General features: G+C 53.0%; 1 protein-coding gene across 1 annotated transcript in view; it reads right to left on the bottom strand.

The window, feature by feature from the left end:
• Positions 1–21970, bottom strand: part of LOC119111101 (medium-chain acyl-CoA ligase ACSF2, mitochondrial) — a 77807-nt gene extending 55837 nt beyond the window's left edge. Inside the window, exons 1-3 of the mRNA XM_037234927.1 lie at positions 21956–21970; positions 20716–20972; positions 6743–6884 (exon numbers count right to left, since the gene is read on the bottom strand). Coding sequence (XP_037090822.1) covers positions 6743–6884; positions 20716–20972; positions 21956–21970 — 414 coding nt within the window. The remainder of the gene's footprint in view (positions 1–6742; positions 6885–20715; positions 20973–21955) is intronic.
• Positions 21971–27747: the final 5777 nt, after the last annotated feature.

Genomic DNA, 27747 nt, shown 5'->3' with positions numbered 1-27747 from the left:
TAGAAAACCACTCACCCCATGACGCGACATGAGAGGCTAAATTGCCGGCATGTTCACGATATTGCATGGTCGTGGTGCCTGCTGGGCGTGGTAGGTAACTCTCTAACCTCCAGTTCTGCCGTCTCGGTTTCGCGCAGCTCGTAGCATACTACCGTGCATCGGGCGTTAGGACGCGACAACCCGAATGATTAGGTGAATGTTTTGTTAAAGGGAGTGCCCCACATTTGTATGGGGGTTTTGAACTCAAATAACCATCTCGAAGATCATTCGGTGCAGTTCACATCCCTGCCCAAGACCTAAACCCCTCTAGTTTCTGAGCTACACGCCCACGAAGATGTGCAGACCATTTCGGGGAGACTATTTCAAGGTCTCCTAGACATCCATGACGTCATCACAATGCCATTCAAATCCTGCCATTACATTAGCCATGCGGCGATCAAGGTCAAAAAAATTGTCGAGTGCTTCAGATCTGACGTTCGTGAGCATGATTTCCAGACATGACGACCCTCAATTAGCTCTCAATCCGTGTTGTGCAGGGTACGATGACGTTATCACGAAATGGCGTATCAAGAAGCATATCTATCAAAGAAACAAACTGTGTTGTTTGGGGCAGTCTTTTCCGCTTAAAAGTATGCCAATAGTTAAAAGTCTACTAATTACACCATATCTGATACCCGCTTCAGTCCTCAAATGTGAAGCATTCCCTTTTATGGCAGTGTCTGCATAGATTCGAAACATTTTCCGTATTCACGTCTCTGAGTATTTAGAAGCCATCTTACTTAATCTTGTTCACTTGTGAATATATCTGGTTAAGTCCCACCCTGTCTTTCTCGGGTGATGTCCCACACTTGCCGCCAATACGGAGAGCGTGAGCCGGTCAGCCGAGAGCAGCCCAACCAAACGGCCCGCGGCTGGCGGCCGTCTGTCATGTGTGGAGGGCAGTACAAAGTCAACACTGGTCAAAGGACGGATATTTTCGTCCTTTATGCTGAGCGGTACGCATCAACTCGTGACTAAGCAGGTCTTTTTCAAGTCTTAACGAGAATAAATATTGACAAAGTATTGTGAAACGATCTAGACTGCCTTTTCTAGTCAGCGAATGACTTGGGTTGTCAGTATATTCCGTTATAATTTTCCAATGCACGGCAACCCAACCAAGCCACAACCCTAAAACGGACAAGCCCATAACTAACGATCGATGGACGACGAAAGGAGCCCATCCAGGTCACCATAGGCAATCTGAAACCAATATCTTCCTCATAAAATAAACTGAACTTGACGTCAGGCCAAGTCATTATCGGAAAAATTGCTATCACTTCTGACTTGTACGATCCATCATCTAGGGAGATAACTGCATACTCGATGTCGGAGCAGCCCAGTAGAAAGGCCAGACAACAAGAATGAACAAAAGAACACAATGAAATACAACGGTTGAACACAAGACAACCATAAAACCAAATTGCGATGTTTTCTACAGCCGGAAGAAAAGCATCGTTTTGAACTCTAGGAAAGCTTCTCAATTCCGACGCATCCCAAACACCTTGCCGCTTTAGCGCTTTATCTTCGGCCCCGTCACGATGGTCTGAACCGCAGTCATATATGAAACACACCAGTCAGGCGACACTCGCATACCGCGAGGTTTGTGGCTGGCCGACAACTTAACGGACATTTTGCAGCGCGAAGAAACAACTCCTCATCGAAACAAAGATATCATGTGAGCCAGGAGACGATAGCGCAACATTCCGCGTATTCAACTAAAGATGGAATTTTGGTGGACAAATTTTAAAAGGAACTGAATCCAGCCTATTCAAAGCGGTTGGGCCTTAACGATAGGCTGTGATGGAGCTCTGAACGTGAGCACTGGCACCCCACTTTGTATATATATATATATATATATATATATATATATATATATATATATATATATAAATTACGTTTGCTGCATGCTTTTTTGTGGTTCATTTCGTACCTTTTCTTTTGTCAGGTAGTTGCGTCTCATGGCGCGAATAATCCTGCAAGACTCTCGACATGGCGTGGGCCCTATCAGAAACACGGACCCAGTGGCGGCAGCCTCGGTATGGCAGTGTTTGCCCACAGCGTCAGAGCCCAAGATAAACCGCACGAGTGGCAATATACCAGTTGTTGGTATTTGTTGTGATTGCAAACCGCGTTTTTATTACAGCTCCCTGCTTGTCCTACACGAAATAAACACGACGATCGGATGACCAGTACAATTCTCCCCAGCACGCGTTTTTGTGCACTTAGCCAGCATACTGCATGCAAGCAAGAATGGCAGGGCTCCTAGCATTTGACATCATGAGGTGGGAGTTCTTATGCTGAAAATAGTCGAGTTTCAGAGCAGCTGGAGGTGCTGCTTAAACGACGGCATCATGTAAGCATTGTTCATGTAAAAAACTAGGTATTTCGACACCGTACTCATAGTCACAAATGACTATTTTCCCAAAGCATGGGAGGTCAGAGACCCCCCCCCCCCCCTCATCGGAGACCCCAATACACACTGCTTGCTTTGGTCTTCTTGTGATAATGAAGGTGGTTATTTTCAGCATAAGTGACCCCAACTCATAAGCCCGAGTATGTACCATACCACAAACACGAACGATTTCGTTCATTTTCCCGCACGGGCAGCAGCCCCAGGCCACGGCATTGTGGCACACCGCGCATGGCAGGGTTAGGCTCACCACATGGTATTGGGACGTGACATTTATTGGCCCGAGCATCATTACACCCAGCAATCGGATACTGTACGCTCGGGTCGATCCCTAGGCGAACGGCAATCAGGTTACAGACAGACGTGTCCTCTGTTCTCTCGTGGCCTATCCCCGCGATATTGCCACAGGCGAGGCTCCCCTCGCGCGACGGGTGCTCTGTCCTCTCGTGATCTACCCCCGCGATATTGCCGCAGGCGAGGCTCCCCTCGCGCGACGGGTGCTCCGTCCTCTCGTGATCTACCCCCGCGATATTGCCGCAGGCGAGGCTCCCCTCGCGCGACGAGTGCTCTGTCCTCTCGTGATCTACCCCCGCGATATTGCCGCAGGCGAGGCTCCCCTCGCGCGACGGGTGCTCCGTCCTCTCGTGATCTACCCCCGCGATATTGCCACAGGCGAGGCTCCACTCCTCGCGCGACGAGTGCTCTGTCCTCTCGTGATCTACCCCCGCGATATTGCCGCAGGCGAGGCTCCCCTCGCGCGACGAGTGCTCTGTTCTCTCGTGACCTACCCCCGCGATATTGCCGCAGGCGAGGCTCCCCTCGCGCGACGAGTGCTCTGTCCTCTCGTGATCTACCCCCGCGATATTGCCGCAGGCGAGGCTCCACTCCTCGCGCGACGAGTGCTCTGTCCTCTCGTGATCTACCCCCGCGATATTGCCGCAGGCGAGGCTCCCCTCGCGCGACGAGTGCTCTGTCCTCTCGTGGCCTACCCCCGCGATATTGCCGCAGGCGAGGCTCCCCTCGCGCGACGAGTGCTCTGTCCTCTCGTGATCTACCCCCGCGATATTGCCGCAGGCGAGGCTCCACTCCTCGCGCGACGAGTGCTCTGTCCTCTCGTGATCTACCCCGCGATATTGCCGCAGGCGAGGCTCCACTCGCGCGACGAGTGCTCTGTTCTCTCGTGGCCTACCCCCGCGATATTGCCGCAGGCGAGGCTCCCCTCGCGCGACGAGTGCTCTGTCCTCTCGTGATCTACCTCCGTGATATTGCCGCAGGTGAGGCTCCCCTCGCGCGACGAGTGCTCTGTTCTCTCGTGACCTACCCCCGCGATATTGCCGCAGGCGAGGCTCCCCTCGCGCGACGAGTGCTCTGTCCTCTCGTGATCTACCCCCGCGATATTGCCGCAGGCGAGGCTCCACTCCTCGCGCGACGAGTGCTCTGTCCTCTCGTGATCTACCCCCGTGATATTGCCGCAGGCGAGGCTCCCCTCGCGCGACGAGTGCTCTGTCCTCTCGTGATCTACCCCCGCGATATTGCCGCAGGCGAGGCTCCCCTCGCGCGACGAGTGCCCTGTCCTCTCGTGACCTACCCCCGCGATACTGCTACATGCGTGTCTCCACCCGTTACGCGACGAGTGCTCTGTCCTCTCGTGACCTACCCCCGCGCAGGCGAGTAGGCCGCAGGCGCAGTTGCCGCAGGCGAGTCTCCAGCCCTCTCACGACGAGTGCTCTGTTCTCTCGTGATCTACCCCCGTGATATTGCCACAGCGAGTCTCCAGCCCTCACACGACGAGTGCTCTGTTCTCTCGTGATCTACCCCCGTGATATTGCCACAGCGAGTCTCCAGCCCTCACACGACGAGTGCTCTGTTCTCTCGTGACCTCGCCCCGCGATATTGCCACAGCGAGTCTCCACCTCGCGCGCAACAGCCTGAGGGTTCCTGATCGACCCTAGAGCGGTGGCCTGAGAGCTCCAGACCGGACAGACTCCGGCCGTGAGATGACGGCGGAAGGAGGCGCGAGTGCGGGGCGAGGCAGGACGCCGGGGGGGGGGGGGGGGACGCGGTCACTCGGAGGGGTGCCAGCGCTGAGGTCAGCAGTGTGTCCCCTCTCGCAGCCGGCCGGCGGCGCGCGTCATCGATCCTCCCAAGAGGGCGGCCGTGTCGCCGGCACCGGCGGTCCGAGCCGCCCTCCAGCACGGCGGCGCGCGCGCCACAATGGTCGGTCGAGTGTGGCCGGCGACACACTGGAGCCGCCGCCCGACCGCCTCCCCGGCACTGTCAACAGCTGGACCAGCACTCTTGTTCTGGTCGCGTGACCAACGCGCTGATAATCTATTGCGGGGACGTGAGTTGGGTACAATACGACGCGATTAGTTTCGAGTGAGAGACATAAATAAATGCAAACAAACAAGTATTTCAAAGAGAGGCCACAGAACGACCCAATTTCGAACGTTTATTTAAGCAAGATAGCTTTAGAGGATACGCAAAAGACAATAGGCTTGTACAAAGAAACCACAAACAAACGTCAACTATCCGGCACCCGGTCAGGATCTTTGTGTTGAGCTGAAACAACCGAACAAATTTTGCATAGATGTAGACAACTGAATAGCGGACTGCTTGGCATCAAAAATTTAGATGTACCTCTCAAGGTCGCTGACCTATAGCAAGTCAAGGTCAGGCCATGGTTTCAGCGAAGTCGATTTCTAGGGAATCGTCCAATCTGATGCAACAACGGAGGGTTAGGCGAGGCTTTATATCTCTGAGATGCTTTCTTAGGCAACGCAACAGTTGAGTGAACAAATTGCCCAAACCTGAAGTCAGGTATGAAGGTCCGACCAAGGTAAAAAACAACCCGTTTTATTATTCTAGGGCTTGCAGCATGAGATAGTTTCTGGTGCTCATTTCGAATTCATTGATGACAGGAACTGCATTAAACGCCTTCCATGGACTTCTTAGAGGTCAGAATAGGACACTGACCTAAAATGACCCACGTCAATATTTTGCTTTCGGGAACATACTGCCTTGCATAATCTGTGTCGCTTATTCAAACACAAAACTCAGAGCAACCTTATATGATCTTGGTCACCATGACCTTCAGAAGGTTTAACAAGGTCAATGACCTTAAATGAACAGGCGACCTTTTGCTTAGAAATGGTTATCTAGGTTCTGGGGGCACGTCCTGGAATTTGACCTCGTTTGACCTGCTTGACCCGAAGCTCATAACCTAGGACGCTGAAAATTTGAACTCAGTGAGTTCACGTACAGGTCAACACACCCTGTAAATTTGGTGTCTCTAGCTTGCTTAGTTCCCGAGATATCGGGGTGGTCAAATTGACCCCCACCCGACCGAAGGGTATCTAGCCGGCCACCCGAGCGCGTGTTAAAGATGAGTGGGCAAGAAAACACGGTTCAAGGTACGACAGCTGAGATATCTAGTAGCACAGAATCAATGCCAGCAATCAACCATCGTCACTTCGAGTCGTTTGAAACAGCTTTCGTTTAAAATTTATCATTTAAGCTGATACTCCAATTACGGGGAGCTCTGCTTATGCGGCAGGGATCCGTATATTTCTGAAACCTAGTTCCAATTTGGCATGCAGCGGATCGTTTTCTCTAACTTAACCGCCGTCCATGGAAAAATGGGCAGCGTTCGGGACCCCAGAGTTAAGAGTTAACCGAAATACGCACAGAAGAGCGCGTCATAACTTTGGATGAGACCGGGCATGGTAAAAGATGAATGCTAGTGGCACCTAGGCCAACCGTTCAACAGATATTTTTTAGCAACTGAAGGGCATAAAGTTGCATGGCGCATTCTCTCCGCACTGACGGCGGGTAATATTTTTTTTTCTAATTTTTTTCGCTAAATCATTTCAAGCGCTTATCAGTATTGGGTAGGCTGAGATATGGTTGGCCGCTTCTATTAATCTACGGCCACTCCCCTACACCCATTACCGTCAGTACAAAAACCTGACCCGCTCTTTTGAAAACTAGACCGATTCTGCCACACGGCTGCAGAGCATTCCCGCGCCTAAAGCACGTCAACATTTCTCGTCATCGCAGGAGTTGTGAGCTCTGCATTCACTTGCAAGGTTGATGACGTTTCTCGATCATCCCGATAACGTCCAAGTCCCTAACGAACCATCAGTGTTATCGTGCTGAATCAGGGGCAACCTTAGGGAGCCCAGATTGATGACGTTACTCGACACCGGAGCGGAGTCGCACAATGAGACACAGTGGGCGAAACGCGGCGCATCTCTGTGGCGCGCCTCGGATGGCGTGCCGCCAGCCACTCACGTAGGCCTCCATCACATCCGGGTGGGTCATGAGGAAGTCTTCAATCTCGGCCGGGTAGATGTTCTCGCCGCCCCGGATCACCATGTCCTTGGCCCGGCCCACGATCTTGACGTAGCCGTCCTCAGTGATGACCGCCACGTCACTGAGGGCACAGGCACCGGACGTGCAAACACGCAGTCGACTACACAGCACGCGCATACCGGCAGTCTGCCCCACGGTCCGTGTCCGAAACACGTACGCATCGTTAGCAACAGACCAGACAACGAATTCCGAAATATTCACATCCCTGCCAAAGGCAACGCGATAGATTTCGGAATTCGGCAACACAGTACGTTCCACTAGCAAAGTTTTATGTGGGGACACATGTATGGTAGTAATAAGATATTTCCTGCACACGCAACGCAGTACGTCGTTACACTGTGACTCGGCAACCCGGGCCTGGAACGCCAGGAAGACACGCGAAATCGCCATCGGTGAAGGCAGTCACATCCGCACTTTCAGCAGCTGCACTGGGTAGCAAACGTTACGGACGTTCCAAAACCACATATTTCATCAGAAAAAAAACACGGGGAATGGCTCCATTAAGAATGAATTTATGTCTGTGCAGCATTTCCGGTCTCCCAGTCCGGGATGGAGGCTACGCTGTCGCTAAATCATACCAGTCTGTCAGAACACTGCCAAAAGCATGACGAACGTCTCTGCGCCCGCTCTAGATCAATCTGCTTTGACTAAAGGGGCTACATGACATCTGCTGGTTCGCTGGGGCAGAATAGCTATTCATCTATTCATCCATCCATTATGTAAATCGCCGTGCCAGCAGGATTATCCTCGGGGGTTATACGCGTCACCTGTCACCCCGAAAAAGCAATATCGGAGAGGAATAGACTGAAAATGCTACACCACATACGAGAGAAAATGGCGGGGCTTTTATTCACAATAAGCTTCATAAACGTCACTGTTAAAGTTAGTCTTGGAAATTGGCTCGCCACCACGCCATTTGTCTCAAGTAAGAACGCAAAGCAAAACATTCCGTCCTTTGGCTTTTAAGTTATCGCGTATCACCATAATGGAAAACTGGCCGAAAGCTGTCTGCATTTTTGCTGCAGCTCAACAGGCATCCATAAATGGCATTCAACAGGCATTCATAAATGTGTTATGAAAGCCATTGCGTATCCACGACAAAGCCCACATGACCCTAAACGCCCTTCGCGTGATCCTCGAGGACCCATCCAAAATCCTCTCAGAACATTTTGTTTTCGTGAACATAGACAAAATGAAAAACGCCAAACGTGTACCTAAGCAAGACACCAACAGACTGACGAGTTTCGGAAAATGTCCCGCATTCTCAAAAGCCTTTGGTCGCGCAGGAAAGAACCAGCGCCAGTTGACAACTCGGCCGAAATCTGCCCAAGCGCCGGCACTCGTCGCCCGCGAGCGGTGACAGCCGGTCGCGGGGATTTGGACATCGTGTGGCCGTCTCCACTTGCGTTTTCAACGTTCGTGCACCCTGAGCCTGACATGCAGCCCGATCTCTCAGTGGCTCAAAGCACCAGCTTCATCTCCGCACCGTGGCCGCCGCCTAGTCCAATCCAGGGCTCTTCACCGCCTCCGGCCGACCGCGGCCTGTTGAGATTTCAGCCGCGCCGGGCCCTCACCGTCTCCGGCCGACCGCGGCCTGTTGAGATCTCAGCCGTGCCGGGCCCTCACCGCCTCCGGCCGGCCGCGGCCTGTTGAGATCTCAGCCGCGTCGGGCCCTCACCGGCCGCCGCAGCCAGCCGCGGCCTGTTGAGATCTCAGCCGCGCCGGGCCCTCACTGCCTCCGGCCGGCCGCGGCCTGTTGAGATCTCAGCCGCGCCGGGTCCTCACCGGCCGCCACAGCCGGCCCCTCCGCGCCGGCGATCGGCTCTAACGGAGCAAATCGATCCGGGCGGCGCAGCGAAGCGGCAGCGCGCGCGGCTGGAGGCGGCCGGTACACTCAACGACGGCGGGCGCGTCGGACCCGCCCGGTCCGGTCCGGCCCGGCCCCAGCGGCCAGGTGACATTCTCAGACGGACCGCTCCCCAGACCGGCGCCCGGCCGCCACGGCGCAGCGCTGGCCTGTCGGCAGCACCGGCGCGGGCTGCAGTCGGCTGCAGGTCGGCCGGTTTCATTACGGCCGCTTCCGTGAACCGCCTGGGCCCGGCTCGTCAGCGGCGGTACGCGCCGGCCGGCACCGGACAGATATTGCGGCGCGGCGCCCCAGTCGCCGGCCCGCTGCCCAGCCCAGCCGGCAGCAAACTATGCCACGCTCGTAGCCCCGCTGCCCAGACGGAAAGGGGCGGCGAGCGTGGTGCAGTGGCTCAGTTTGGGCCGGCAGCAATCTAGGCCGCTTGCCGCCCCGCTGCCCAGCCGGGCCGGTAGCAAACTGAGCCGCTGCGCCATGCTCGCCGCCCCGCTGCCCAGCCGGGTCGGTCTCAAACTGAGCCGCTGCGCCATGCTCGCCGCCCCGCTGCCCAGCCGGGCCGACAGCAAACTGAGCCGCTGCGCCATGCTCACCGCCCCGCTGCCCAGCCGGGTCGGTCTCAAACTGAGCCGCTGCGCCACGCTCGCCGCCCGCTGCTCAGCCGGGCCGACAGCAAACTGAGCCGCTGCGCCACGCTCGCCGCCCGCTGCTCAGCCGGGCCGACAGCAAACTGAGCCGCTGCGCCACGCTCGCCGCCCGCTGCTCAGCCGGGCCGACAGCAAACTGAGCCGCTGCGCCATGCTCGCCGCTCCGCTGCCCAGCCGGGTCGGTCGCAAACTGAGCCGCTGCGCCACGTTCGCCACCAGCTGCTCAGCCGGGCCGACAGCAAACTGAGCCGCTGCGCCATGCTCGCCGCCCCGTTGCCCAGCCCGGTAGATCCGGCAGGAAAATGGGTCGCTGCGCCCCGCTGCCCAGCCGGGCAGGGCCGGCAGCAAACTGGGCCACTGCGTCACGCTCGCCGCGCAGTGATAGGTCCACACAAACACATGCAACAGACCAGATAGAGTGATATGGCAGGCTTTGAACGATACGAAATACCCTGCAATTATGAACCACCAGGCTAGTCTGCTGCTTCCCTCCCCATTCAATCTGCCGTGTTATGGGCGCAGGAGCACTGTCCATCACACACTCGCCAACACGATGTTTATCATGATCCCGTGGAACTGATAACCAACAGGAATGGGCGACACCGAATTCACGATCACACTATCGCTACCAGTCCGAAATCAGGCAAGATCTTCAACTTACTCCCCAGCCCAATGATCAGGGATCATTGGGCTTCGGCGCAGTTGGCTGAACCGAAACTTACGCCGAACAAGCCGTACAAGTGAATAATCCCATTCATTAAGGCACTCGGTGTTTTCGCGCGACTCATTTTACACGACGGAATTACGAGTCATGTTCGTTTAATTCGTTGTAGTGTGACACCACTTTAATTTATATTCGTAACAGCGGTGCTCGCACCCGAGACGTAGGGGAACGTCCCGACCTTTCAAAAGCCAACATTAACCCTGAGGTGATGCACAATATATCCATTTCAAAGGTGCTTCGGCCCTTTTCCCCCGACTTCTTACTAAGTTGCTCCACTGTCGTGCTTATGGCATTGTCATTACTACCAAATTGGTAAATGTGTATGAGAACGAGACATTGCAAAATGCAATACTTGCATTAGTTGCACAGCCTTGGCAATGCGCTGATAACGAAACATTCGCATCGGGAAATAGATAACAGCACTTACCAAAACTTCACTCAATCGACAAATCGAGAAGTTCAAAATGTACACAACGGGTCCACTTCAACGGATCCACGCAAAGGAAACGCATGCGATTACAATTGCCCGATCCATTGCACGTGGTCCGACACCTGCAGCTGTCCCAAATCGAGCGCACACCGCAGGCGACACCACAGGCGACACCACAGTACCAACTGTTGTCGCTGGTTTTGCAGGTGATGGCACACGCAATCGGATCTTCGAGTGCCGCTCTGTGCGCAGGCCAACAACGGGACGGTAAATGGCTCATGGTTAAGTACTTATGAACACGTTTCGCCTATTCGCCTATGATCAATCCGTTCAATCAATTACCAATCATGGAGCTGTGTTCTGTCTCACACGCTGAAATTGAACTATTTTTGAACAGATTGTCGCCTTGAGGTAGCTGACCGACGCATAGTTTAGAACTGCACGCATTTGAAGAAACACATAATAAAACCGTGATTGATCTAAATCTAGCCTGAGTCCTAACCCTGCCACGTTCGGAGCACGGGACAGTATTTCCCGGATCAGGGTATTGCTCTAACCACATAGAGATGTCCGCCGAGATCGGGTGGCCCATGATAACTAATTGCCTGTCGGCATATCAAAGTCCTAGCTCCAGTCTCCCGAGACCCTTGCACCGGTGGAATTCTCAAATTGGTTTGGGGAGATCGTAATACTCGACAAACGAGCCCAGTTACGCACGTAGCTTGGTTCTGATACCATTTACCTGAGCCTGCGCCGTTTTGGTACCACAATGGCGGCACGGGTGTGTCATATCCACACATTCCTTCCCAAGTTCCGAAGTCACCGCCAACCGCGACGTTCAATCAGAGGGCTGCGGCGCCCCGCGACGACGCGTCACCGACGGTACGGTAAAACGTGACATCGGGCTGTCAGCCGGCTTCAGTAGCCCGCCCAAAGAAAGCCTGGGCTTCACCACTCAGCCATTGTCTCACACAGCCTCCAGACAATCTGATGAGACGCAAACGACGATCAAAGCTGGGAACATCAAAGAAAGCAGTGGAACAGAAGTTTGCAATCCGCCTGCAACGGACCGAGCCTACTCTTATGTTCGCTGATTATGCATATGTATCTTACAGATCTTCGCAGATTTATTTCATTTGTATGATCAGACAGCTAAAACCCGGTCAAATCCGGCAAGCCAGAAACGTACAGAAAATTACCTGGATCGATCGGCTCTCACATTTCAATTTCACTTGGCATAAACTAGCAGACGTTCTTTGTATGAGCACACCTAATTTTTTACATTGCGCACCTTCAATGGTAATATATCAAAAGCCAGCTCGAGTCCAATTATCCTCATACAAGTGGGCACTTGTAAACTGATCAGGCTAACACAGGGATCGCGCATAACGATAAGATATGCGCAACCCAGATGTGAAATCTGTTGTAGCTATATCAACAAGCCCCATATATATATAAGCTTACGGCAAGTTTCACAACTAAGAACGGCTGCATCGTCAGGCAAAAAACGCACGTAATGTACAACATAAAGGCCCAGCATGCGCAAACGACACAAACAAATTAATAACACTATGCAAGCACACGCAATGACAAACGACCCACCTACAAATTTTACGCCCATATGTCATGTTATCGGAATTTATAATGGACACGATGACGCCGTGTTATTTAGCGCAGGCCATGTCTTAAAAAATATATAAAGGCCCAAGATCCTCAAATCAAGCGAAGAATATATCCCGACAAGATACTAAAATCGGAAGCCAAAATTGAAGTATCGCATGCACATGAATGTTCTGGTATGGGGGAGTGGTCGGGTTTTGCAAGCAATTTACCCGGCTGTAAATGCGGCTGTACAAGTTCCAAAGAGTGCAAGTTCAGCAGCGCTTGGTAAATCTATCCGGACAGAAAAATTGCTTGCAAAACCTGACCACTAGTCATACGAGAATACTCATTGATATGTGACATCCCAGTTTGTCTTTTACATTAGTATTTTGGGTAGGACATCATCCTCGCTTGGCTTCAGAATCTTTGTCTTAACATATTTTCAAAAACGGTCAGCGCTAAATAACGCGACTTCATCATACCCATTAGCACTTGTGATAAAATGAGTCATGTCTGTGAAATTGGGGGTAGATCGTGTCTCATCCCTTGTGCTTGTGTGTTCTTTTTCATTTGTATGGTGTGCGTGCTTTAAACCATTCTGGTTCACTGTGCGTCTGTTCTTGCCTGACGACGCAGCCGCACTTAATTGTGAAATGCGTCGCGAGCTAATAAAAGATGCATAAATTGATCAGCATATGCTGATGTGTGTCACGACTTGGTCAGTTAACTATATATAGATACATGCATATGTATGTATGTACGTATGTATGTGTGTGTGTCATTGGGGATTTACGACGCACTCAGCTGCTGAGGCTATATGGCGTCGCCTGCCTCTCACCCTGGCAGGAAGGGCGGGCACCGCGGGGAATCGAACCCCGTACCTCTGGTTTCCTAGACGCGTAGCAGCCAACGCAGGCGCGTTGACCACTACACTACCGGCACCCCGTGCGTATGTATGTATGTACGTATGTATGTGTACATGTATGTATGTATGTATGTATGTATGTATGCATGCACGCATGCATGTATGCATATGCATAAGCTTGCATAGCCAGTTAGCAATATAAAGTCATAAATATTTGGTTCCATCTAGAACAACCTCTTCGATACCTTCAGTCTTATTACTGGACATGTACGAAACGCATCATAGCATGCCAGTGTGGCATCTTTTCCCGGGACGAGTGACAATGTCAACCCTCCCTGACTTAAAGCCAAGTTATGTCGTTCTTGCAACATCTAAGAGCCTACAACGCCTCGCACGTCCCCAGTTTTACCGTTATTTTCCTCTCCATGACCCGTTGGCTCCTTCACAGCAGGGCTATAGAAGAGGACATCTCTCGCCCCAAACTAGCCTTGATCGAGGCAACTGGCAGGATCTTGGCCTTAAATGGTCAAAGTAAAATTGCTCTTTCAGTCATGATTAACCTTTCCAAGTGCGTTAGTGCAGTTAACCACAATGTACCTCTGACAAACAAGATTATTACAACATTGACGGGATGGTTTGCAATTTATTTGCACAGTCATACAGAAATCCGCACTCGCAGCAGCGGGGGGGAAAAGTCATTCTTCCTCACCCACTGCGCAAAAGGTGCGCAGCTTCCTACTCAGTCGGAGATGGAGGGTGCTGGAGCCACCAAAAGTGAGCGAAAAGTAGGTCCAATCCGAGGAGATATCAGTTTTTCGTGTATTTTAGGGCAGGTTGCGCCATTTTCACCAGTACCCTCTGTTAAGGACCTACACCTCTGCAGCTCAACGCCATCGCAGTTGATCAGGGTCCGCCACTGGGGCCGCTCCACGCCAGTGACGACCTGGCTCTGGTCGCGGGGCGGGGTACACTCTTGCTCGTAGGCAAGCTGGAGGGAGCCTCCGGTACCACCTCTCATTGGAATTCAGCCCATTTCATGACGTAAACGCAGCTGGAACACAGCCGATTGCGTTTGATTATAAATGTTATGCTGCCCAGATTGCCCCTGGTTCGTTTCGGATTTGGTGACCTCCTCCTCTCTGAAAGCCAAACCATGACAAATGTTGTCTCGTTATTTTCAGTGTGTTCGTGTAACCATGCCGCCAATGTTTGGTCGCATTGGATTAACAACTTGGCCATAATAGTCGTAGCCATATTAATATGCAAATGTTGAGCAAATGCATGTCATGTCCAAGCCCACATCCAGACACTGACAGAAAACGAATGAAAAAAGGAAATGGGAATGAAACGGCGTCAAAGGGAAAGGAAACGGAAGGGCGTCTGGCAGCAGTGCCTGCTCCCAGACGCTGAGTGGCGCCATCGCCGGTACCCCGGGGCCACCAATGGGACTGTACTGTCACTGCAACCCAGCCACATTGCTGCTGTCAGAGCCGATGACATATCACCTACGGCGGACCATGTTAGGTGCATTGCAACTCAGTGTGTCAATAGGGCTATCTCAATGTACATGTCATGCACGTTGCGTTCATGACGCATCGACCTAGCTCGGGCATTTTATGGTTGCCATAAAGAAATGCCTAAAAAACAATACGAAAGCTATCGCATAAAGTGACAACGCTGCACTGAACTCAGTGTCGGCAAATTCATGACCGCAAAGTCATGAGTTTGCCGACAACGTTATAAATGTTATACTGCGAAGATCTGCCTCTGGTTCGTTTCGGATTTGGTGACCTCCTCCTCCCTGAAAGCCAAACCATGAAAAATGTTGTCTCGTGATTTTCAGTGTGTTCGTGTAACCTTGCCGCCGTGGAAATAGTATTGATTTTGTGCCATATTATGCTAAAACGTTATAGATTTTACTTTGACCATTGAAGGCTACTGACGCTGCTGACTAATCAACAGCTGCCCCCGGCCCCAAGGGAGAGGGGAAGAGCAGCGGAAGTGACCGCCCCTCGCCGTGACGGACACGGTAATCCTATGGCGCTACAAGACACAAACATCGCGTCTACCCTCCCCCTCCACGTCTTATCTCCGCGGGGGAAATGTCGGTATCGACTGTCCAATCATCATCCGGCTGCAAAGGGTGTCACGGGCTTTTTCCTCCTGGGCTGCAACGCTTATAAAACAAGATCGCAATAAACTGAACGCATAATACTTCTGTGCTGATCGCATAAGAACGCAAAATGTCAGTGCTCACAAATACCAAAGCAACCTACAAAAGGGACAGCAACACAGAACTCAGCCACGAACGAAGCGTAAAAGACCAGCTGCACACGGCTGAATGAATGAGGGCGGAAGATCCGACGGAGATGCGTGCATTTTCTACGCTGGAGCAGTTCGCGAGACGAAAATACGACATTTCGGTGGCGTGGTGAAAACAGCTGGCCTATTCGGCACTGGTCGAGACAGACGCCGCTCACGGGCCCCAGAGACGGCCGCTGCCTCTGTCCCGGCACTGCGTCAGCGCCGCGGGCCGTGTGTCATCGAGGCCCAGCTGGCCGCCGCAGCAGTCCAGGAGGACCGCGTCACCAGGGCCACCTCCTGCAGAACGACGCTTTCCGTGGCTATTTCGTCGTCGAGCTCACAACGAGCCATGCATTATGCAAATATGAGATACAGTGGAGAAGCCGTTCGGAGCCATCCCCGGTGCCGGGAATTATAAACCGTCGTCGGACTAGAGCCCCACTCAATAACTGGCTGGCGCCCGGCAAAATGGATTGGGGGCACGCTGAGAATGCTTCAGAAAATGTATAATGCGCATGTTGCAACTGCGCTCTTTCTGTTCCTGCTAGCTCTCGTCATGGTGTTCTTTCTATTCGCTGGCTGCCACTGGTGTTGATTCCACTGGTTCCGTCGGCATGGGTGGCACCAGTGCTCCTGCCGCCCCCGCTGACGCTGCTGATGTCCAATGATTGTCGCGTTGTGCTGGTTCTAGCACTGCATCGGTAACATAGCCGGCAATGATGCTGCTGTTGAAGCCTCGGCTGCCATTACTGCTGTGTTGGAAGGTTGTGCGACGACCAGATCGATTCGAGGCGATGAAGCCATCGATTATGTACGTCGATTATGTACGTGATAAGCTCGCAGCACCGTCGTATAACGTTCCAGTGGCATCCTTTCCAGCGCTGCAGAATGTCATGTGTACACCGCAAACGGTCAGTCCGACCGAACTGCACACACGCTACGCCCGGGCCCACAGGGAGGGCACTTCGAGCCCGTGATCTTGCAGGCTGCTGTGGCCCACGGCATCGCACCGCAACGTTAACTGCGCGGACTGACCGAGGCGAACCTGCGTCCAACCAATCCCAGCCCGACAAGTATAACAACTTCTATGCGAATGTACTGTTCAATAAACGTACAACTTATGCTCCCGGCGATGGATGTGGAGAGAAATTACCAACGCAACCAGGGCAGCAGGCAGAGCAACGTGCAAAATCCTGATCCGAATCATACCATCCGTTGGCATTTGCTCGCTCAGTATGTTGCAATCTTCTGATGAAATGTGACATTTGCATCACAGTGCTCGGGTCGTTGGCGCTATTCTGAGTCAGAATTCGGCCCGAGTAATCGCCTCAAGCTAATTCACGACGCCGGTCCAAGTTCGTCTCCAATAACGATAAGCCTGCACCATGATGGCCTCTTGCAGGGACCATGACGAGCCTGCGGGCAAAAAAGGCTCCGCCCAATATGCCTACCCAGATGTTTCACGTGCTCACCGTGCTCTGCAGAACAGCTGCATGTTCCACAAATTCACGCCACATCCGCCAGGGGAATGAGTCGCACGGATTTTGATCCACAGCCAGAAATGTGAACCAGGGTTCACGTTTATAAGGGTTGAAGGAAAGCAAAGTTTGTGATGCAAACGCCGCGATGCACAGTCCCCTCACGTCAACGTAGTAATGATATTGGATCACTTGCATTACTCAATACTTTTTTAAGTGAACGCGATCACACAAATGTCATCAATGATGAAGAAAGGAATCACCACATGAGACATAAGCTGTGCTGATGCATGATTTACAGGGAGTCATCAGACTCCACCTGGCAGGAATCGGCGCTGGCGTATTCTGAGTGACACAGACGTCCAAATAATTCGAACCAAACAACCTGGACAGCGACAGCCTAACCCGCAAGACGCTTCTATCACGCGCGTCCAGAGAAATCCTAGCAAATGACGAGTTCGGAATTGCTTGCTGATCTTGGCCGAGCCGCTCATAAAATTAGATAGCTCGGCCGGCATCGATCGCAGCAAATGGCACCTTCCAACCGCGCCGTTACACCTTGACGGCCACGTCCAAGTAACGAACGGGGGGGGGGGGGGGGAGGGAGGGAGTGCTGTTTAGGACTGACATCGATATCAAGACGACTACACACCAGCATTATCGAACCACGCCAACGATTCGCTGGAGCAGTCACGCGGCTACGCCCCAAATCAAGGTCACTAGTCCACTACTCCCGTCCTGAGGCATGCAGCTTTAAGCGCAATTTTGTACTCGGGCGACTCGATCACATCGATTCAGCGTGAGTATCGGCGCGCCGTGATCGCTTTGGCGCGCGCACAATACCAGCGCTTAAGCGATGAAAGCACAGGAGTCTGTAACATAAACACCTAGAGGCACTAGCGCTAGTACTGAACGAAACGTATTGGAGGTTCATGGATTGACGGAGCTGCTCAGATTTTCGGTGGTTAGCAGTGTTCCTTTCCTAATAGTTTAAAGACCACTAAAGAAAAACATCCAAAGGTTGATTTCCGATTTCTCATTTACAATTCTGACAACCCGATTCATTATTGTACCAATGCCAGGATGATTGGCGGCAGGAAGCTTGACGGCACTGCTCCAATGTTTCAATATAAGTGCTCAGCAACGTTCCGGGTGAAATGACTTAACTCGTTGTTGAACTCCTTGCCTTTTGATCTCAGGTAGTGACATTTTTTCTCCATTTTCCGATTCAGTTTGTGATATTTTCAGGATGCAACGTAACTCTGAAGATATGGCTTTTTATTGAAGGCCCATATGTCACTTTGTGGTGTGCTATAGTGCACTGATACATTGCATGTATACTATGACATTACTTCGCCAATCCAGAATACACGTGAATCAAGATACAAAAAGGTAAATAACTGGCATAATATGAGACATGCCGACATGTCATGCCGACACATAATATGAGACATGCCGTGGCGTATGACCGAGATGCGAATCAAGACCCAAAAAGAGAAGAACTGAGACAATCCGAGACCAACGAGACCTTGACAGATAACAGCCCCAAAGGAAAGTCACGACAGCTAGCGACATAGGTCTATTCGTCCATCCAGTTCGCTGAAGCATCCCAATCCAAACTTCGCGTCCCCCACAAAGCACTCAAATGGTGCGCCAGCTGCACACGCTCAAACCAGCCGGCACCTCAAACGATGGGATTCGGCAGCGCCCGGAACTCATCAGAGCGCCCAGCAGAGCTCCAGGTAAACCGCGTCAGCACGCGGCGGCAACGCGCAAGGAATTCACCGGCGGCGGGGAGCCACCGCCGGCCGCGGTCCAACCGATGGCCGACCGCCGCCGTCGCCGCCGCCGCCGACGACGACGACGACGACGGCGCAGGCCGAGCGGCCGCTCACTCAGTGGAGCTGTCACGTCGGCGGCGACTGGCGAGCCGCGACACAGACCCCGCCGGCACTGATCGGTAACGATTTCTCCGAGCCGGAGGCGCCGGGCGCGGCGCGGCGCGGCGCGGTGCCGGCCGCTCCGAGGTCCACCTGCCTGCCGGGCGACGGGGCGGCGCGGTGGCGGTGGCGGGGCGGCCACCTCGAGGTCCACCTGCCTGCCGGGAGGCGGGGCGGCGCACGGCCGCGGTGGAGGTGTGGCCGCCCCGAGGCCCACCTGCCTGCCGGGCGTCGGGACGGCATGCGGCCGGGTGCGGCCGCGGTGGCGGGGTGGTCACTCCGAGGTCCACCTGCCTGCCGGGCGGCGAGGCGGCGCACGGCCGCGGTGGCGGGGTGGCCGTTCCGAGGTCCACCTGCCTGTCGGGCGGCGGGGCGGCGCACGGCCGTGGTGGCGGGGTGGCCGCTCCGGCATACAGCGCCACCAATAGCGGCCGTTCAGCGGTGTTGAGGACGTAAACGCGTTACGACCTCACCAGCCGTGTCAAATATAGCTACTCACAGCGCTGAATAGCGGGGGTTCGGGGCGGGGCTTCGGAATGTCGTAACACCCTAAAGTTAACATCAGAAGACATCGCACAGGACGTCAATGCGAGGCCAGAAGTCGTCAAAGATAGTAGCCCGTTGCTCACCAGACTATGTCATCAAAAATCTCAGGGCTAGTTTAGTATCCGATCAACACTACCAAATATTTATATCCCCAGAGTACACAACCTGCCTGCTGATTAAAAAATACTGAGATGAAACGAAGAATGCACCCGATGGGGTATGCATCAGATACAGTCGTTACCCTCAAAATATCAACAGAAGATGATCGATTTTTTCTAAAGCGATGCAAGTGGTATTCCGTTGCAAGAGTCTTTTTGGTACTTTTACGAAACGAAGATTGCATTGTGCTGAAATGTGTTGATAAACAATAAACAAGCGCCTTTCAAAAATAAGGACCGCACTCCGATATCATTGCGCAATACAAATTTCCAGTATTAGTAGCGAAAGTTTCAATGCGATTTCTGGTCAGGAGACCATCAAGAAGCATCGACATACAGATTGCATTGGCACGTGTGCGTTTCCGTGCCGACTTCTGTGAAGCTGCATCACTGTTCGCTATCCTGCCATACCGTTTCGCCCAGCCTCAGTGGGCGCCACCCCATCTGACGTGCGCCCGTGGATACGGCTGGCTTCGCGGCCGTCGCGGCTCGCCGCCGCCATTCATCAGTCTGGACACACATCCGCGGCCGTCGGCCGAGCCGGACTCCAGGCGGCAACAGCCGCGCTCCGGCCGCAAAACACCGGCCGGCTCCAATTTCATTGTACCAGATCAGGACGGCAACGGCACCGGGGCAAGATCGTATTTCTTCGGTCGCGTTCGCCGCCGGCCGCTGTCGTGGCAACGGAGAAACGAAGTGGACTGGGTTTCAGTGATTTAGGAGCTCAGCGGACATCACTGGCTCGCACTGGCCGCGTGTCCGCAGAGAACAGGACAGCCGTCGACAGAGCGCGGGAGGTGCCACCCCACCCCGCATTAAGGAGCTCGGGGGACATCTCGGGCTAGCGCCTGCCGCGCATCAGCAACAGAACGGGAGAGCCGTCGACAGAGCGCAGCGGGTGTCAGCCCACACCACACTAAGCGGGTATCAGGTGAGCGCAGGAAACTCGCCAGTCCCGCACCGGCCAGCATACTGCACCGCACGAGGGGCGCATCCCCGTCTGGGACGTCAGTTCGCTCTGGCACTGTGTACAAAAACGGCGCCGCCAGGTGCCAGCAGAGCGCTGGATACGCACGAGCGCCACGCACGACGGACAGCTTCCCACTCCACACTGATACCGTCGATCATCAGAATACAAAGCACACATGTCACATAACAAGCTGGCCATGCGCAAGCCGAGCACAAGGACCCCGGCGTCAGCTCCGCCGGGCGCGGGCCGCGACACACGGAGATCGCGCCACTTCGCCACCGCTACCCGGCGGCGTGCGACGGACCTCGGGCGGCGTGCGGCGGGCGACGGGCGGCGCCCAGCGCCCGGGGCCAGACGGGCCACTCACCCGGTAAGGAACCAACGCTGCGGAGTGAGGCTGGCACGCGTCTTCTCCGCGTCGTCCCAGTAGCCGAGGAATGTGCTGTAGCTGCGCGCGCACAGCTCGCCGGGCGTGTTGGGCGGCGCGATCTGGCCGCTCTCGTCCACCACCTTGAGCTCGCAGTGGTCCAGCGGGTAGCCGACGGTGCCGCAGCGGTGCTCCACGTCATCGGAGGGGAAGCCGACCGTTAACAGCGGGCTGGTCTCCGTCAGCCCGTACGCCACCTGAGGACCAGTGGGCGGGTCACGACCATTACCACCACCGGAGGGCCGGTGGACGGGTTACGACCACTGCCGCCACCGGAAGGCCGGTGGGCGGGTCATGACCACTGCCGCCACCGGAGGGCCGGAGGGCCGGTGGGCGGGCCACGACTGCTGTCGCCACCTGAGGGCCGGTGGGCGGGTCACGACCACTGCCGCCACCGGAGGGCCGGTGGGCGGGTCACGACCACTGCCACCACCTGTGGGCCGGAGGGCGGGTCACGAACACTGCCACCACCTGAGGGCCGGTGGGCGGGTCACGACCACTGCCGCAGCTAGCGGACGGACAGGCGTCTCGCCACCGGCGGGCGAACACGCAGGAGACGCGGCCCGCACCGTCTGCGGGGAGAAACGCAACCACAACCTGCGGGGAAGTTGGGTACAAACAAGCAGAACGCAGGACCGGCTCGATTCTCCTCATAAAGAGCCCTTTTAAATAAAACCCCGGTACAACGACCTTAAATCATTTAGTGTCGTGTATGCTTACTAAAAGTTCTTGCAGGTGATGCGACGCCATCTTCACACACGCCCCTGATGTGTGCATTGATGGTGGGTAAAAGCACGAGGGCGCTTCCACCAGGCTTTCCCTGCCAGTTAACCATTGTCAGTCGACGACAGAAAAGGACTTGAGTGACTTTCAACCCACAATACTCGACATTCTTCCAACAAAAAATATGACTCAGGAGAGCGAAGACAACTGGATGAATTGAAACTTGCCAGAGCCAAATTCGGCATCAAGTTGTCACGAGCTGGGCCGATTTATTTAGCCTAATACCACATGTCATCAAGTCAGTGACACCACTGAGATTACTGGGTCCGAATATCTCCTTATGACACATTACATTTATCATTATTACTTTAATAAATATACTTTATTTCCAACACTTAACTATTAGGCTATACCAGGATAAATTAGAATAGCTTACATCAGTGACAAACCGTCAAACCTTCACCACGTCCATAACACGTTAAACACGTCGTCCACATAACTCGAAATAGACCAACTTGCTGCCGTGAGAGCTCGATCGGTGAAAAGCGTGAAAACAACGCTGTCAAAGGGAATGTTTCATATTTGAAGATACTGAAGCCAGCATCAGACATGATGACATAAGCTCACTCATAACTATCGGTGTACTTCTCAGTGGAAAAGGCTGCTTTAGACGACACAACTTCCCGGTTTAGTACACATGCTCCCTGTTTAGTACACACGCACTCTAGTGGGGGTCAAATTGACCCCCGAGGGTTTTTCCAAAATGGTTTCCGAACGGCGCGGCGTAGCCGCGCCACAATTTGCATGGCTGTAGGCAATTGAATAGTGGATCGCTCGGTATCAAAAATTTAGATGTACCTTGCAAGATCGCTGACCTATGGCAGGTCAAAGTCAGGCGATGGTTACAGTGAAATCAATTTCTGGGGAATCGTTCAATCTGACGGAGTGACAATCTGAACAACGGAGTGTTAAACGAAGCCATACATCTCTGAGATGCTTTCTTAGGAAACACAGCAGATGAATGAACAAATCACATTGACCTAACGTCAGGTATGAAGGTCAGACTAAGGTCAAAATAAACCTGTTTTATTACTCTAGGGCTTGCTGTATGGGATAGTTTCTGGTGCTCATTTCGTATTTAATGATATCAGGAACCGCTGAATACATCTTCCAAGGACTTCTTGGAGGCTAGAATAGGTCACTGACCTAAGATGATCCAGGTCAACATTTTGCTTTTAGGAACATACCGCCTAACATAATCTTTGTCGCTTATTCAAATGCAAAACTCAGAGCAATCTGTTATGCCTTTGGTCACCATGACCTTCAAAAGGTTAAACAAAGTAACTGACCTTAGATGAGCATGTCACCTTTTGCTTAAAAATGGTTATCTAGGATGTGGGGCACTTTAGAGACCAACCTGGAATTTGACCTTGTTTGACCTTATCTAACCCGAAGGTCATGACCTAGGAACTTGTTGTTCATTGGGAACTTGAAACTATGACCTAAGTGGGTGCACGCACAGATCAACACACCCTGCAAATTTGGTGTCTCTAGCTTTCTTAGTTCCCGAGACATCAGGGGGGTCAAATTGACCCGCACACTACCCGAGCGAAGGGTATCCAGCCCGCCACCCGGGCGCGTGTTAATGCGTCATTGTTTTGATTACATATCGTACTTTGCACAACATTGATTGGGAGCCATTTGACGGCCTCAATATCTGGAAAACGTGCTCACGAACACCAGATATGATCGTCACAATTATATTTTTATTGGCGTTGATTGCTGCATGCTTATGACGTGGCAGGTCTGGATGGCACTATTATGCGCCATGAGTGCCAAGATGACTTTGAATACTCTCCCCGAAATATTCTCCCCCGCTTTCGCAGGCGTGTAGCTCATAAACTAGCGACGTTAAGGTCCTGAGGGACCCTGCCCTTGTGAACAGCACCGAAAGGTCTTCAAGATGGCTGTTCAAGTTCAAAACCCAATAGGAATATGGAATATTTCCTTTAAGCAGACAATTTCTGTAATGTGCTTAACAATTTGGACCGTGAGAGCTACCATGATTGATCTGTGATGAGGAGAAGAGAGGAGCGAACCTACCGGCAGAGTTTTAGAGCTTAATTATTCCTTACGCGAGAAGAACTATGAATTGCAGTCAGCACCTTTTCAACCTCAGCCAGTGCAAAGATGCCGGTACGCACTCACTTAAGAGATCCAGCACACAGCGCCGCAGCGCTGTGCGCCCAAGTGGTGTAATTCCGCAGTTATTGCTGAGAGAATAGCTTCCAGTCGCAAAAAGGAAAGACACCGCATTAACTTGCGGGGAGATGCCACATATTTTTATCCACAAATAACCACACAAGTGGCGACGATAGCAACTCTTTGACATTTTGGTTATGGCGACTATGACTCCACGCGTGACTGGCTACGGCGCTAGACGAGTCTAATCGCCACCAGCGAGAGCCTTATCACACCGAATTTCGCTGCCCGTCTGATCGCGGCCGTTGGCTGTCCGTGAAAGTTGCGTTTGGCCGGTGCGGACCGCTAATTCTTTCAGCTGGCCGACGTCAGCGAAGCGTATTCGTTATGCAGGAGGTTCATCTCCGGCCCGGCCGACGGAACAACGAGCTTCAACTTCTGCCCGTTCGGACAGCTGTCATCACTCAGCCCATTCCGCTTCTCTTCGGTGACTATATTGGATACGGAGCGAACTGTTGGGGCTGATGGGGCTTGCAACCTGAAACGCAATATACTTTGCCCGATATACCGTCGGCATTACGAGCGTAAAACGCAATCGGCTACATGCATCAGAGCTTGTCCATTGGGGCATTACAGTAAGTCGCCATGTTCATTCCAAAGCATTCTCAAAAGCCTTTGGCTTCCGAAGCAAAAGCAAAGGAATCTGCGATGAAAACAGATCGGGCATACTGGCTTATACGCAATCGAGAAATGAATTAATAAGTTTGCTTAATGCTGCCTGGTGTAGAACCTGACGTCACGCCTTCATATAAATTAATTAATCAAGCGTTGTATAATTAAATATGCACAGAAAGGTTGTATTCAACAAGGAATTATCAGCCCGTTCGCTACGGCCCGTCAAGATAAAAAATGCAACAAATGTCCATGGCATTTGGCGGCACTACACGACGGAAAAGGCGTCCACAGCAACATGTTCAGCATGCACACATGTGCGGCAAGTAGCCGCAGCACACGCACGCTGCAGAAATGCCTACGCGTCAACTGTGATAAGCCTTGCATGAGGCTTTATATTTGCAGCGCTACAGTCCAATGCCAGCGTTTCCAGCTAAATCCATCAACTGCGACGCTCGGTACGCCATAAATGGAAGGTAATAAACGCACTACGCCGCCCGAAGCGTGCTTAATAACATTGCGGTCTGTAGTCGGCAAGCCTTCGCAGAGATTACGACGAAGTCTAGCTGACCCATGTCGTGCTCACAACAACTGGTATGCCCCTGTCGTTGGTGGCGCAGACCTCAAGAACAACTTCTCGCAACACATTTTTCAGGAGAGCATCCCAGCCCCAGCCTCCAGCAGTCAAGCGAGCACAAATTTGACTTGCAGAACTTGCGAGGCTCACGAGATTCTGCCACATGATTGGTTTGCTGCCGAGGAAAACAAGCTCCAGGCGGGTGGATGCCAAGCATTATTTTCGGACCGCCTCACCGCACGTAGCACCGGCTTCCGCAGACATTGTCCGGAGGGTCGCGGCCGCGCAGAGAAACACCAAGCAGTGACCCCGTCGCGCGCCGCTCCTAGTAACAGCCCCCGGGCCGCGACCTGAGCCGGCGTCCGGTGGGGTGAGGTCCAGGCCGTGTCACGCGCCTCGCAGCGGCGACGGAGGCGGCCCCCAAAATGACCGCAGGCCGTCCTGAGCCGGCGTCCGGCGGGTGGGGTCCGGGGCCGTATCACGCACCATCGCAGCGGCGACGGAGGCGGTCCCACACGCCACACTCGGCGACCAGAGCTATCCTGAGCCGGCGTCCGGTGGGTGAGGTCCAGGCCGTGTCACGCGCCTCGCAGCGGCGACGGAGACGGCCCCAAAATGACCCGAGCCGTCCTGAGCCAGCGTCCGGCGGGTGGGATCCAGGCCGTATCACGCGCCTCGCAGCGGCGACGGAGGCGGCCCCAAAGCGACCCGAGCCGTCCTGAGCCGGCGTCCGGCGGGTGAGGTCCAGGCCGTATTACGGCGCCTCGCAGCGGGCGACGGAGGCAGCCCCACAGCCCCACTCGGCGACCAGAGCCGTCCTGAACGGTCCGCAAGTGGTCCCACTGACGGTCGATTGAGGTGTGCCCGCCGACCGGATCGGCCGGCCGGCAGACAGCGTGCACGCAGTGCGCGGTCAGGGTGTACGCAGTACGCGGTCAGCGTGCACGCAGTACGCGGTCAGCGTACACGCAGTGCGCGGTCAAGGTGTGCGCAGCACGCGGTCAACGTGCACGCAGTACGCGGTCAGCGTGCACGCAGTCCGCGGTCAGGGTGCACGCTGAGACGCAAGTTTTCATCTCCATTTTTGAAATATAACGTAGGAGCCCCCATCGCAAACACTGCCACATACTCCTTACGTTGTGGAACTTCATATGACATGGGCTGCGCGACCACCGGTTTTCCAACCCAATATTATAACGTATGAGTCCAATATAGTAAAATAGTAGTCGTATAACGATACCCAAATTCGTAAACGATCGTCGTTTTACGGCTGTCGCTTTTGTCATCACATCCTGACTTTGCTAGGTCAACCTGAAAGTACACTAGCATTGTTGAGTCCTTTATTCTTGTTGACATGAGATAAGGTGAGGATGTACAAACTAGTTTTCACTTTCATGAAGCATTTCAAGTGATTGAAAACATGCTAGATTGGCAAGATAATGGAGGGGCATCGCGCACGTGTAACTGCATAATACTGCTGCCCAATGCCCAGGCACTGACCCACACTTGTCTTTATCTTAAGGAATAATGGCAGAATGCAGTTAGTTTGTGTGTACCTGCGTGTTTATGTATGTTATCGGTCATCGGTCAACATCGTCGTCGTTATTTGGATTACAACGCACTTTAACCAGTATCTCGTGGTATGTTGGTCGCTTCCTCAATATGAGAACTTTCGACCCCTAATCCCGAGAAACCGGGAGCTGAGGAGCCACAAACCAGGAGAAGCTTCTTCCTCACGTTAGATTCTCATCCCGGTCTAGAAACGATTCATGACCACTCGCCATCCGACTAAGCTGCCGTCGTCGAATTTAGTGAGTCTAGATTGGCATACATCGATGTGAATTGTTAATTGTGTATGTCCTCAAGAAAGCCTGTAACACACATTACTTATCTACGGTCATTTGCCTTCTTTTATTTGATTCGAGTGAAGGGATGAAGCGACGCCAGTAGCTACTGCGGTTGCTGGTTGTAGGTAGCAGTTATTTGATATCACAAATACTATCTTTTGACCACCTCATATTTTGGGGACAATGGATGGATAGATAGTCTACATCGGACCCTGGACTGGACGCTGAACAAGAACTTTCGGAAAACTGCATCATTGATCACCTCGATTCGTGGCAGCAACGGACCAGAGCTGGCCAACAACCAGTGTAATGCATCCAGTGCAAGTTCCGAATACGAATCACGCTTTGTGCTACATAATGCAGGAATTTCGGCAGTGGTATTAGTTATGACGGAATTGAAACTGCGAATCGGAAACTTAAAATCAGCGCCGTAATCGGGCAATCGAAAGAAAGTAGAAATATATTAACACAGACAAATACGCAAATACCACGAGAAAGGGCCAAAACACGCGCACATAACGATATCCCCTTCAGTACACACGCATCAGTTAAAGGGAGTGTTCCACATTTATATGGAGTTTTGAGCTGTAACAGCCATTTCGAAGACCTTTGGCTGCTTACAGCCCTGCACTTTTTAAGACCTAAGTCCCTCTAGTTTTTGAGCTACACATCCGCAAAAATGTGGGAGAGTATTTCGTTGAGAGCATTCCAGCAACTTGGCATTCATGACCTCATAATAACTTTCAAATGTTGCCGTTCCACGAGCTATGCGGCGATCAAGGCCAAACAAAAATGCTATTGTCGGGGCGTTCATACCTGGCGTTTGTGAGCACGATTTACAGATCCAACGCCGTCAAGATGCCCTCAATGTTGTGCAAGGTACGATTACGTAATCAAACCGTGACGTATTTAAGTCTATTTTCTAAATGATGATTATGCTGTTTAGAGCAG

The sequence above is a fragment of the Pollicipes pollicipes genome, unplaced genomic scaffold, assembly GCF_011947565.3.
Source record: "Pollicipes pollicipes isolate AB1234 unplaced genomic scaffold, Ppol_2.1 Scaffold_7261;HRSCAF=8764_pilon_pilon_pilon, whole genome shotgun sequence".
NCBI lineage: Eukaryota > Metazoa > Arthropoda > Thecostraca > Pollicipedomorpha > Pollicipedidae > Pollicipes > Pollicipes pollicipes.
The sequence above is the reverse complement of the archived record's forward strand: the minus strand, read 5'-3'. Positions and strand labels throughout refer to the sequence as shown.